At 35.5% G+C, this 13,051-nt stretch overlaps 1 protein-coding gene across 1 annotated transcript; it reads right to left on the bottom strand.

The window, feature by feature from the left end:
- Positions 1-644: 644 nt before the first annotated feature.
- Positions 645-12,000, bottom strand: LOC125860297 (uncharacterized). Its single transcript, XM_049540223.1, has 6 exons — positions 11,668-12,000; positions 10,260-10,748; positions 9,864-10,085; positions 9,720-9,786; positions 1,951-2,061; positions 645-1,443 (listed from the first exon to the last, which is right to left on the bottom strand). The coding sequence occupies exons 1-6, from the start codon at positions 11,782-11,784 to the stop codon at positions 1,076-1,078; spliced, it is 1,374 nt and encodes a 457-aa protein (XP_049396180.1). The 5' UTR covers positions 11,785-12,000; the 3' UTR covers positions 645-1,075.
- Positions 12,001-13,051: the final 1,051 nt, after the last annotated feature.

Genomic DNA, 13,051 nt, shown 5'->3' with positions numbered 1-13,051 from the left:
ACTTATAGTACTTTTTATGTAATTTTCTAAATACGTAACATTTATTTCAAAAGAATAATAATTGAAGATTCTATGTACAAGTTCACGCCAAACAATATTATTTAGTTTCATACTAATACTCTGAATCAAGTCAAACTAATTAAAACAGGGATAGTAGCATAGAAAAAAGTCTAATACATGATATCTGAAAATTTTCAAATTCTGGACCTCCAAGAGGATAAACGAGTACTTCACCCCCAAAACAGCAACATGCAAGTGCTTGTAGTTGGTGGCCTCATTGAGATCTCTTTCTCACTTAAATAGCCTTTTCAGATCTCTTATATGTAAAAACGAACATATCTCGTGAGAAAGATATACAAATAAATTTGTAAAAAAAGAAAAAACTATAAAACCATTTCTCCCATTGGGTGGACACCGTCATTGCAAGAAGAAAAAAGTAGGGTGATTTTAATAACTCTAAATTCTAATATACATGTCTAACAATAAGGAGAAGATCGAGGAGTTAATTTTCTCCGTTGTATTTTCGGGCTAAATAAACCATAGATTTTGTGCTACATTCACTTTTTAAGAAACCAAAAAGGTGGATATTGTCTAACATGGCAACAAATAGGAAAAAGAAAAAGAAAAGAAGCAAGAACCTACAATTAAGTTTATGCCACCTGAAGAATAAAACTTCAGATAAGCTCCATCGCAAGTTGGCAATAGTTGTGCTTCAGGCATTGCGCATTAACTAGAAAAAAAGGTATTAGTACATTAAATTTGATATCCAGCATAGGTAAAGGTACTCTTCTAGAGAGTAGAGACACCCTTTGACCTATCTATTTAGAGATAATGTTACAAATCCGGATTTCTAAAATCCGTCCTACTATTTTGGATCTCAAATATACACCATTAGAATGCAAATAAACAAGATTATCACAGCCTTAGATTACCTCTTCTTCCATGTCAATAGTGCAAACTGAAAAATAATAAGCAAGCAAAGCTGTCGCCTTGAGGAATGATACTCACTTTGGGAGGTGTGATGAACAAAATATTTCAGCTCCATAAAGTTTCATAATGTGTGATGATGGAAGAATCAATCATCAGAGCTATAATCACTGGATTCTTGCAGTATCTCCGGAGAAGCACAGCAGAATGACTCCTTGTCTTTGAGAAAAAGACAGCTCCCATCGGAGTTCCATTTCAGATCAATTACCGCAAATTGAGGCAATGGAACATTTATGCAATAAGCACCTGAAGGTGTCCACATGTATATGTGGGAGCTTCCAGTACATAAAACCAAACGTGGACATGTGGGATCCCAGACTGCAGCTCGGATGGGATCTTTTTGAACTAAGATGGCAGCTAGCTCAAGATGGTTTATGTCCCATATCCATAGTACAGTAGGAATGCTATCATTGCGAGTGCAAATATATTGACTATCACTGCTCCATGACATCAGGCCTGCATTTAAGTTTCCATATTGTGTTAACAAGGCACTCATTTGTGAGCCTTAAGAGTAGTTTCTCTTAGGGAGATTCAATAGAACATCAACCAACCAAAAAGAAGCTTCTACTTGCGGATCTAAGATCTATAAATTCAGAAAGGTTCTGCATTAATCCTTGATGATGAAGATACTAGGCTGATACAGCTCATTTGAGATCGAACAGACTCTCACCAAATAGAAAGCTAAGAGTTATCATTCAGAAATTAGAGCACTATCAGACTTATCGCTCAAGTCAATAAATGTTACTATCGAGGTTTGAAATTTTCAAGAAGTAATAGAAGAACTATGTGGCCATTCAAAAGATAATAAATGCTCAATATCTCCTATACAAATATCCAAGTGTTCAACTTTATCAAACATTTGCCATATTTGGGTGACATTCATAAGTAATCAGAACAACTAAGGAAGACCAAAAATAGTGATCAAATTTCTCACTTAATAAAAAAATTGAACCAAAGACTTACTGATTCCTTGCTTGGGATTTGGCTTATCTGCAGGAGGTTTCTGCGAAGGGAGATTGATAGGTACCTCCAAAACATTGTATCTGACTTGAATATGTGCCTCGGAAGCATTATCTGGAAAATGAATAAATTGGTTTGAAGATCTCAAAAGTTCTTAACAAAAGGAAACGATTAGAATACAAAAGAAATTTTGAGTACATCCACAATCAACTTTCCATTCCTGCCAGTGAGCCGTTTAGAAAAGCACTACCTACCATGCTTGGACAATTTGTCTGCAGCAGTAGATTTACATTTATTATTGTGGCAGAATTACTTCTAGCTTTGGTTTCTTGAAACAATTATGCGTGTTTGGATTTGATTTTAGAAGAACCACTTTTGGAAAATTATTGTATTTGGATTTGGGTAAATAAATTCATGAAACAGTTATAATCAGAAAAGTCTTAACTAACATATAGTTATAGTTACAACTTACAACTTACAAGAAGAATTAACTAAATCATCTTTATTTTCTATTAAACCTTATCTCTAGACAAGAAGGGTTGTTCGGTTTGTAAGCTACTCTCCAACTCCAACGTTAAGGTTGTGAGTGAGTCACCATGGGAGTAAAAGGGTGGGAGATCCTTTGAAGGGGGTAAAATCTCATCTCTAAAAATCTAAAAAATAAAAAATGAAAAACACCTAGCAGGCTATATTTTTTTTTTAGGATTAGTAATGTTGTATTCTTCAGCATTGGGAATGCTGGCCACCATCAGATACAAGTTACAAAGCAAGTAGACTCTAGCTCTTTACAAAGCTCCTAGAAATTCTACTAACTCCTCTATTTCCTCTATGCAGTTCTGTTTACACCAAAAAATTAAAGTCTCCAGGAAGTTCCATTTCACATCATGAACTGATCTGATTTTGTCTTCAAAACACCTTCCATTTCTCTCCCTCCAGACTGACAACCATATGCAAGAGGGTATTATCCTCCACCATTTTTTCTNGTGCGCACAGGGTAAAACTCCCGCTCCTATGCAATAGCTCGCAAACCACATAGGAGAGGTAACTCGCACTAGTCAAGCCCGGTGCGACGAGCTCGACCCAAAAAGCAAACCCCTTGCTTTCGCTGGCAAGGGGTTTCGAACTTGAGACCTCCAACATGGAAGTCCCAAGCCCAAACCACTGGGCCACCCCGAAGGGTGAAGCCAAAAGAATAGTTTGAAAATATGGGAACCTATATATATATATAGAAAAAAAGAAGATGGGTCTGTTTGGGAGTTCCCTAAAATAAGAAACCAAACATGGACTTGAGACCTAGCATCAAATTAATTCTTTTGGAAACCAAACTGAGGTAAATGTAATTGGAGACATGATATGAAAATTCAACCTGAATAAGTAAAAGAAAGACAACATATGTCGAAGGTGTCGTCAAAATGAAAAGGTTTATACAATACAGCAACAGATAGTGCTAACATAACAATTGGTCTTGCTTAAATCACAAAAATAATTGGCACATCCTTATATAAGAATTACAATTGTACAAAGTTAAGCTAATGTGGAAATCAATAAACTGTATGACCACCTCATGTAAAAAAACTAAGTTGTTAGAGAAAGAACACTGCTATTTATTTACTTTAAGTTTGCATAACATCTCCAGATGTGAGGGCATGACTTTTTTCATGAACAAAGCATGTGGAAAACCTGTTAGTGATGGATGACAGTAAGATTCACAATTAGTATGTATGTTTGTGGGAGCATGGACGAAGAATTGAGAAGAGTAAAGAAGCAAACATGGAAGATAACTCCATTATGCATCATGTGAACTATAAGGTTGGAAATGAATAGTAGGTATTCAAGGGAAGGATACAACACCCTTCTTTTGTAAAGTATAGGTGTCTAGAATCTTTCTATTCATGGTCTAGGTCTATTATGAAGGACAACCAAGACTTCCTTTGGAATTTGTGGATGTTTATGATGCAGTAAGTATGTGGAGGAACCTGAAGTTCCCTTTTATACTTCTAAAGTACCTCCTTGGTACTATTTATTACCACCGTGTTTAAATATGTGACATATTTTTCTTTTTGGTCCGTTCCAAAATGAGTGACACTTCTAAATTTACAACTAACTTTACACTCTCCATTTTACCCCCAATGAGAAGCCTTATAACCATTCTCCATCTTACCCCCAATGAAAATATTTTATAACAACACAAACATTATAGCATGGTTAAGGTCACAAGCTTCAAATGATTTATAGTCATACAAATGCTATGGTATGTTTTAAACCAAGTGTTTCATGAGTCTTTTCTTAAATTCCGTGTTGATTCATACTATGACATTAAATTGGAACAACTGGAGAAATAAATTACCTAAGTTTAATCCACAACAAAAATTCTCTAATGAGCAAATCAAAACCACATTCCCCAATGGACTACTACGATTTCCCATTCCCTCTCCCCTATACAACAACAATGCCCAGTGTAATCCCACAAACGAGGTCTAGGGAGGGTGGTGTTTACGTAATCTTACCGTCTTATGAGGGTAGAGAGGTTGTTTCAATAGACCCTTGGCTCAAGCAAAGCATATCAAAAACAGTATGAAAAGTAAATATAGTACTAAATGAAACCAAATAGAAAATAATTTAAAATAAAAAAGAACAATAGCAACAACACATACGACGATATCCGAAACAAAAGAAACAACAAGTACTGATAAAATAGAAGAGTAACAACAACATACCCAATGTAATCTCACAAAGTGGGGTCTAGGGAGGGTAGGTGTATACAGACCTTACCCCTACCCTGGAGTTAGAGAGGTTATTTTCGATATACCATCGACTCGATGAAACACATACAATAGCATTTCGGAAAAGGAAATAACATAAATAAAGAAGTCATGGAAAAATAATATAGAAAGCATGACAAAGCATCTTGCACAATAATAAAAATAATGATAAAGGAATCTAAGCAACGCTCACGGCTCAACTACTTACTAATCTTCTATCCTAATCATTGACCTCTATTCTTCCTGTCTAGGGTGATGTCCTAGGTGAGTTGTAGAATTGTCATGTGTTGTCTAATCACCTCCCTAATACTTCTTCGGCCTAACTCTATAGCCCTACCTCTCCTCAAACCCACCTATTGTGAAATATCGTTAATATCTTAAAAGAATAGGAAGAATCTTTAAATTAACTTTTGTCTATTATTAAAGTTGGTCAAAGGAATTTACTATATATTATAGTCCTATATTTTATTTGCCTTAATGAATTCCTATTAAGAATTTTTTCAAAGTTGCCAACGGTTATTATGGCGGTGGGTTAATCGCCTTTATGGAATTTATCAAATATTGATTGTGCATTATTTGCACAGATTCGAAGTAATGTATGACAATTGAGTCAANAAGAATCTTTAAATTCTCTTTTGTCTATTATTAAAGTTGGTCAAAGGAATTTACTATATATTATAGTCCTATATTTTATTAGCCTTAATGAATTCCTATTAAGAATTTTTTCAAAGTTGCCAACGGTTATTATGGCAGTGGGTTAATAGCCTTGATGGAATTTATCAAATATTGATTGTGCATTATTTGCACAGATTTGAAGTAATGTATGGCAATTGAGTCAATAGCCTTTATGGCTTACTACACATTGAATGTGCATAATGTGCACGGTTTGAACTCTCTATTTGTTGATCTATATATAGTAATTTTATTTTAGCTAAAGAGGAAGAAAAAAATAAATCTTTCTTTATTGTTTTGTGATGCTGGGTTTTCCTATAAGTTAAATTTTTTTTGTTAGTTCTGGCTCCTAGTTTTAATACTAGAAGATCTTGTTGAATCCTAGGGGATACACCTCAACCGGTGAAATATCCTTATAGATAGTGCAATAGGCAAGCTCAAGCTACACGATTCCGTGTTTTTTATCAATATTTTCCAACACTAGCATAGTCAGCCTCTCACATCTCCTCACTAGGCATTTGTGCATCTTCTCTTCACAAGCTTAATAAATACCACATAAAGACATCAAAGGACAAGCAGCATCCAATAAATACAATACAGACCTAATCCAACTCTTGTTGTTTAAACACATTTAATGACATGAAAGACAATTTACTGAAGTTACCAAAATGAGGGCATACTGTAACTAGGTAAACACATTGGTGCAACACTTTGTCCAAAGTTGGTGCAGTAAGTTTTGAGAATGTATTGAACTCAACCTGAGCCATTCTTCCATCATTGATGATAGAACATCATAATTGAAGGGGATGACTAAGCCAAATGCAGTATTCGGTATCTGAATCCATTTGATCCTTGTAAATTTATCCAAGGCCTCTGATATACAGCTTGAGCGTAGAATTAAATAGCTCACACTTAATAGGAGCCCCTGGGGAGTAGAGCAGATTCTTCACTACATATTCAACATAAAAATTGTAAATATACTTCAAAGATTCCCTCATATCACCAGTCCTAGGATGTGTGACAAGGATGATGTAACACTCCGGAAAATAGTAGGCTAAACTAGAGCTAAACGTAAGGGTTAAAAATCATAAAATGACCCCCCATGGATTAGTAGACCATCTAGAGTTGAAATGAGGGCTACAAGAGTCAAGGTCAAAGGGCAAGTGCCAAGCCAAAGGGGCCAAGCCAAAGCAAAGGCCAAGGCTGCCCTAACTTCACGACAAGTGGTCTTGACCACGGCTCGTGGGAGGCCTCATGGAGTTGCCTTGGCCATTGAGGAGTAGCCACCAAGTGGCCTAGCTACTGTCTCAAGGTCCACGAGAGGGACCACGGCTCGTGGAGCTCCTCGTGAAGATGCCTTGGGCATTTGAGCTAAGGGCCTCAAGTAGCATAGCTACTGCCTCAAGGACCACGAGAGGGACCACGGCTCGTGGACCCCTCGTGGGAATGCCTTGGGCATGGAAGCTTAAGGCACCAAGTGCCTAGCTACTGCCCCAACTTCACGAGTGGGACCACCGCTCGTGAGGGCACCTCGTGGTGCCTGGGCGTGGTCACTTAATGAAGGTTAATTAAGTCATTTCCTTTTTAAGTCCAATTAAAGTGAGGCTGTTTTGGATAAGTTTGGGGTCACTATATAAGTTGTTTTTAAGTCAAAATTCCCCAAACGAAGTCATTTTTCACAAACACTCAAATCAAAATCAAAAGTTCAATTTCCTCACAATATTTCTCTCTCTAAAACTCAAAGAAGAAGAAGAGTAGAATTGAAGCTAGGGTTTGGAGATTTCAAGGCTTCTTCCTCAAATTCTTTGAAGATTCTTTATCAATGTATGGTGGCTTTTCATCTATGGGTAGCTTTCACCCATAGAGTCCCTTCAAAACTTGATTTCAAAGCTTTCAATTTCCCCAAAAGTTAGGGTTTCACTCTAAGTCATGGATTCTCTTCTAAAACGTTTTCAATGGTTGATCTATGATGGATTATGATTGAATTGATGATTAATTGTTGATTTATGATGAAATCCCCAAGAACCCATGAATTCCCCATATTACTAAATTGTGATTTCATGATGTGGGTTGATTGATTATAGAATCATGTGAATAGATAATGTCTATATTAATTGAGTTTATTGAATCATGATATTCTCCATATCTAATGTAGTAATTCTAGATGTTTGGGTTGAATGTGATTCATGGTCCTTGAAGAGCAAATTATGAGGGTTTGTACATGTTTATGAGAATTGTGTATGAGCTTATGGTTCAGTTAGAGAGTGAAGATCCTATGACTATGGTGTAATTGTGGTATTGTTGAAAGATCATTCTCCATATACCCTTACACATGACTATGCATGAAATGTCTATGACTATGATAATGTTGTTGTGTTGATTGAAAGGCTATTCTCATGAACACACTATGAACATGATGTGAAAGGTTTACTCAAATATTAATGATTCTAAGGTTGAAAGGCTATTCTCACCTATTGAATCTATGAGCTATCATGATACCATGTTGGTTTGAGTGCTAGGGCATTCTTTCATGAACAGGAACCTAAGTTAAGACTTAACATGGATTTAAAAGGAATTATGCTTAGCACCGAGTGGATTTGAATATGAGATGGAAAGCTTCTACGTCAGTTAGTCCAGCTTTCCAAATGGGTTCCTTTTAAGCCAGTTAGTCCGGGTTCCCAAAACAGTTATCTCATGAGATTGGAAACCTTATACCTCAGTTAGTCCGGGTTTCTAGAAGCAATCTCCCTATCCCGTAACTATGTGCCCACATAGGTCTTTAGCTAGTGGATCCACGTAAGCTAACAAACTAGTTCTACCTTAGGCAAGTAGGACACCTCGTTTCGGTGTGGGGCAGTACAACGGATTCCATGTAGCTCACATGGTCTATGTCGGTTAAGGCTATTTCCCTACATGACAAGAATATCAACTATGACATGAACTATACTAATGACTTCTCAATGAGCTCTACTTAGTGTGAGTGGGGGTATGGGACTTCACTTATGCATTGCACAAGTAGACTTTGAAAGGGGTTATGGTGTGGTTTTCTTATGCTATGAAGATATATGAATTTATGCATGTATGATATGGATTGTTGCTAAGAGTGGCTTTACTTGCTACAAACTATGAACATGAATGTTTACTTGTCTATGAGTATTGGCTATGGATGAGGTCAAGGTATGATATGCATGAACATGGTGGCCTAAAAGTAATACTTAGTATTAGATAGGATTATGGGATCTTGTCTATGCATTGCACAAGTATAGCTTAGGGTTGCTTATGAAATGGTTTGACTTATGTATTTACACTAATGTGCATGATGACTCTTAAAGTTGATAAAATGCACAGCTTCAACTAAATTGCCCCTTTTTGCATGTTTTAAGGATTTTTATGCATGGCTTCCCATACTTCGTGCAATTTTGTGTTAACCCATATTTTCTACATTTTTCTATAAGTGTAGGGCCCAGTTTTTGAGGTGTGCTGCCTTCTTGATCAAAGCTTGGATCGACTATTCTCCACGCTTTTGGTGAGTCCTCATGGTTCGAGGACAAGAGTTGTTCATTTCTAGTTTCTTTCTTACATTCTCTTTTGAGACTATGTTGTAAAGGGTTGTGACCCTAATTGATACTCGATTGTATTGGATGGTTATTGAGACAATGTCTAAACTTCCAGTTGATTTTATGAAAAGACTTCGATTGTAAAAAGATTCAAATTCCGCATCATTTCTATTACTTATGTTTATGATATGCTAAGGGTTTGTATAAGACCCCTTCGGGATCGAATACGCCGTGTTACATCTAGGGGGTACCTCTGGGTCATGACAAATGATCTTTATTCCGGACATATTCTTCACAAGCTTGAACCATCTCAGTTTCGCCTCCCTAATTTTGTCCACCACAGAGGTCACTCCTACCTTGTCCCGAATATCTTCGTTCCTAATCCTATTTCTCCTAAGTATGCTCATACATCAATCTTAACATCTTCATTTCCGCTACTTTCATCTTTTGTACGTGCAAGGAAATGCATAAAGAAGTTACATAACTCTCTACTAACTTATCCAGTATTATCAGAAGACAACATCTTTACTCCACAGAGGCAACATAATATGTACCATTTGAAATCAGCCAAATCTGATATGTCATTTCACTTGGTTGTTTCACGAGAGTTTTGCCTCAGTGAATTTTACATCCTATAATTAGTGGCATTTAATTGTTTCTTAAATTTTCCACGAGACTAAATCAACAAAAATAATCAAAATCTACACTTGTTGAATAAGAAACATATATACTTAACCTTTTAAGATAAAGACTACGTAGCCAAAAGAACTCTAGTGCTCACCACTACTGTACTGGACAAAATCATCTCCTAGTGATAATTCTGACATATCAAGTTGCTCATCCACTTCCTAAAATGAAAGAAGGAAATGATCAAAATCATTATATAATGTCCTGCAAATACGGAAAGAAACAAAAGATTGGGTACCTTGAAAATAGCAGCACAACAAGGACCTCTAACAGCAGATGGGTGCACAAATTCTGCAAATACTTTCCACGTCAGGTGATTCAAAACCCGTAACATCTGGTCATAGCTTCCCACTGCTAAAAACTGGCTGCAAGGTGACCATGAAACACTTTTTACTCCCAGTCCACTCTCATATGCTTGATACTTAGCCAGGCACCTCCCATCTGGAGAATAGATCAAAACCTAAAGAAAACGGAACATTCAAAGCCTTTCCATTTTTCTTACAGTAAAGATGATTTTACATAACCATTTTAAGTGATGAAGAAAATATCAGTTTCAGAACATTTTTTGGAGGTTCTCCCAGAAATGAGGAAAGTACATCTATACGAGAAGCTATAAACAGTCCATGGTGACTACCTTGTACTCAAGAGGAGAATCCCAGATGACTATAGCACTGTCATCTGCAGACCACTGAACATCAGCCAAATCTAATGTATCGACAGCAAAAACACCCATTATCTCCCATGTATGACAAGATAGCAGATTAACATAATCCTTGCAATCACGTCTGGTGCAAATAGCAGCAAACTTTCCATCCTTGGTAAATGATACCCCCTTAGACCCATGTTTTGGCCATTGAACATGTATGCATGCGGTGTTAACCAGTGACCAAACAGTTAACCGTAGCTGAAAGTCAGATGTGGTGAGTATGTGACGACTGTCTGGACTCCACCTAGCATAAGCAACTCCTGCAGGGCCTTCATCTATTTTGCACGTCCACTCAGGTTGTGTCAAAGACCATGCTTGTATCATAGGTTTCTTGTAAAGACCACAAAGTATATATTCGGAATCAGGGGCCCATTCAATGTATGTAATCTTGTCCAGACATGAAAACAGTTGCACCACCTGAATACCCAAAATTGACATAAAATGACAGTGAGATCACAAACTTACCGACTTTGCATATTCATTGAGTAAAACAGCTCTTTCTTTTGAATAACTATCACATATTGCTAATTCGCTGGCTTGGTACATTGTTGACCTCTCAGCTGACATGACTTCCATGCTATGAGTTCTTTTGAGGCATCATAAGCCAACCTAGGGTACAATCAAGTTGATAGTGTTCGATTCTTAAGGAGTATAACACACAAATAATTTGTGAGCGCTGAAGAATTTTAGCACATGATAAAGGCAGATTTTCTTTTCTTAGTTGTCTTCTTTAATACTATTACAACATCTTGTGAGCTTCACGTCCTTTCTGCTTATGCACACATAAAAGAGCGGTTTTTCATTGATATCACATATATTGAGACAATAAAACCATTCAAATCTAATTGGTATTACGATAAAGCTGTGACCTTTCCTTTTAGTTGTGTCAATGTCGAATGTAAAAGACAGAATGGGGTGTCTAATCTAAAGAGATATACCTAACAGCAACATTCCTCTTTTTATGTATATTACATTGTTCTGTAATCAGCTTGTTGCAGACATTAAGAGGATGAAATGTATCAAGTCTCCCCTTGAGCGAAGGTATTCCATATACAAAAAATAAATAAGTAAGAACATCCTATCTCTAATAACATTAGTTTTTACATGATGTGGTAATATAATTCAATACAGCTTCTTCCAAAGCCGCATGATTAACATGGTAAGGTCAAATTCTGGACTTCATGTGCTGATTCAATAGGGTTATTAGATTAAAATGCTGTTGGAACTGACCAATTTTATGGAATTTCTACTCAGCCGAAACCAATAAAATGACAATTAACATTCAGTTATGTAAAAAAATCATTGAAAATGACAAAAATAGAAAAATGCAAAAGACCTTGAGTGAGAGAACATCACGAATCACGAGGCGATAATCGACAGCGACAGCGAGAAATCGAGCATTTGGTGAGAAAGCATAAGAACCAGTTTGTTTATAAGCTTCTGTAAACTCCATTAGAGGTCAACTCGAGATTGCATAAGCTATAAAAGAAACCCACATCTACTGGACACCCACATTGCTTGATTTTTTTCTACTTTGTTGGAAAACAGATTTCAATTTAAGGTGAATGGATGGATCTGTTGGAGTTCGAAGGAATGTTGGAGGATGGAGTTCGTAGATCTCTGAGTTGTGAACTGTGGAGAGTGAAAGTGAAAGTGAAAATGTTCCAATGAATTTTGAAATGTGAGAGGGACTTTAAATTTTTGTAGGGCTCATTTGTGTGCCATTAAGGAAGCTCTTAATCTTAATTATTTGGATTTCAATCTCAACTCCATTCTTGATTGTTTATACTAGTAATTATTCAATTCACTATTTATTTTTTATAATTGTAGATTCCACAAAAGTTATTTTTACATAATTTAGTTTAAGGACATTAGAGACAATCTCCTTCCGATCTTTAAAAAAATTTAAACTCAAAATCAAATGATATAGTATCTTGATGAGACAATCTAATATAACAAAAATCGTCTCAAAATTTCACCCACAACTTCGAAAAATCGTAAATTACAAACATGATTACTATAGCGAAATCTCAAGAACAAGGTGTCAATACCAATCAAATTGTATATTGATTCATGATGTTTCAATTATTGGGAATGATAGGTCATTACTAGATCTATCTTTCCAAAAAATTTCAGAAGATTCCAACTTGCCGTTTGAGAGAAATCAAGTGGCCAAGTTTGATAAAAAATTATTTTGTATAAATTGTACATGTGTATATAAATATCTTTTATAATTTTATATGATATTATATATTGATGTATAATATTGTATATCAAATTTTAAAATATTTTGTAAAAAATATGAAAGTTTTGAGCTAAAGATTTTCGGTAAAAAGTTAGGGCTGTATTTTTGCTATATAAGTCAAGTACTTGTATCTTTATGAAATTTTTCCTTAATTTTTTATGTTTCAATAATTTAATAAGTTTGAATAAATCTAAATAATTAAAATTAATAACTAAATCAAAATATCATTAAGATACATATTTAAATATCTTTATCATTAAGATACATATTTAAATATCTTTATCACTAAAATACATATTAAGATTTAAATAGTTTAATTTTGAATTTTTAAATTATTTTTGAAGAGTACAATATTTCTTTCTTCATTTTTAACAATTATTTTGTACGTTTAATTTATTTTTTCTTCAAACTTCAATATTTATCAAATAAAATCATGAAATTTACTATCAAAAATTTAACAGGGTTAGGCTCATCA

This window comes from Solanum stenotomum, chromosome 3, assembly GCF_019186545.1.
Source record: "Solanum stenotomum isolate F172 chromosome 3, ASM1918654v1, whole genome shotgun sequence".
NCBI lineage: Eukaryota > Viridiplantae > Streptophyta > Magnoliopsida > Solanales > Solanaceae > Solanum > Solanum stenotomum.
Note: the sequence above shows the minus strand (reverse complement) of the source record. Positions and strands in the feature narration are given on the sequence as shown.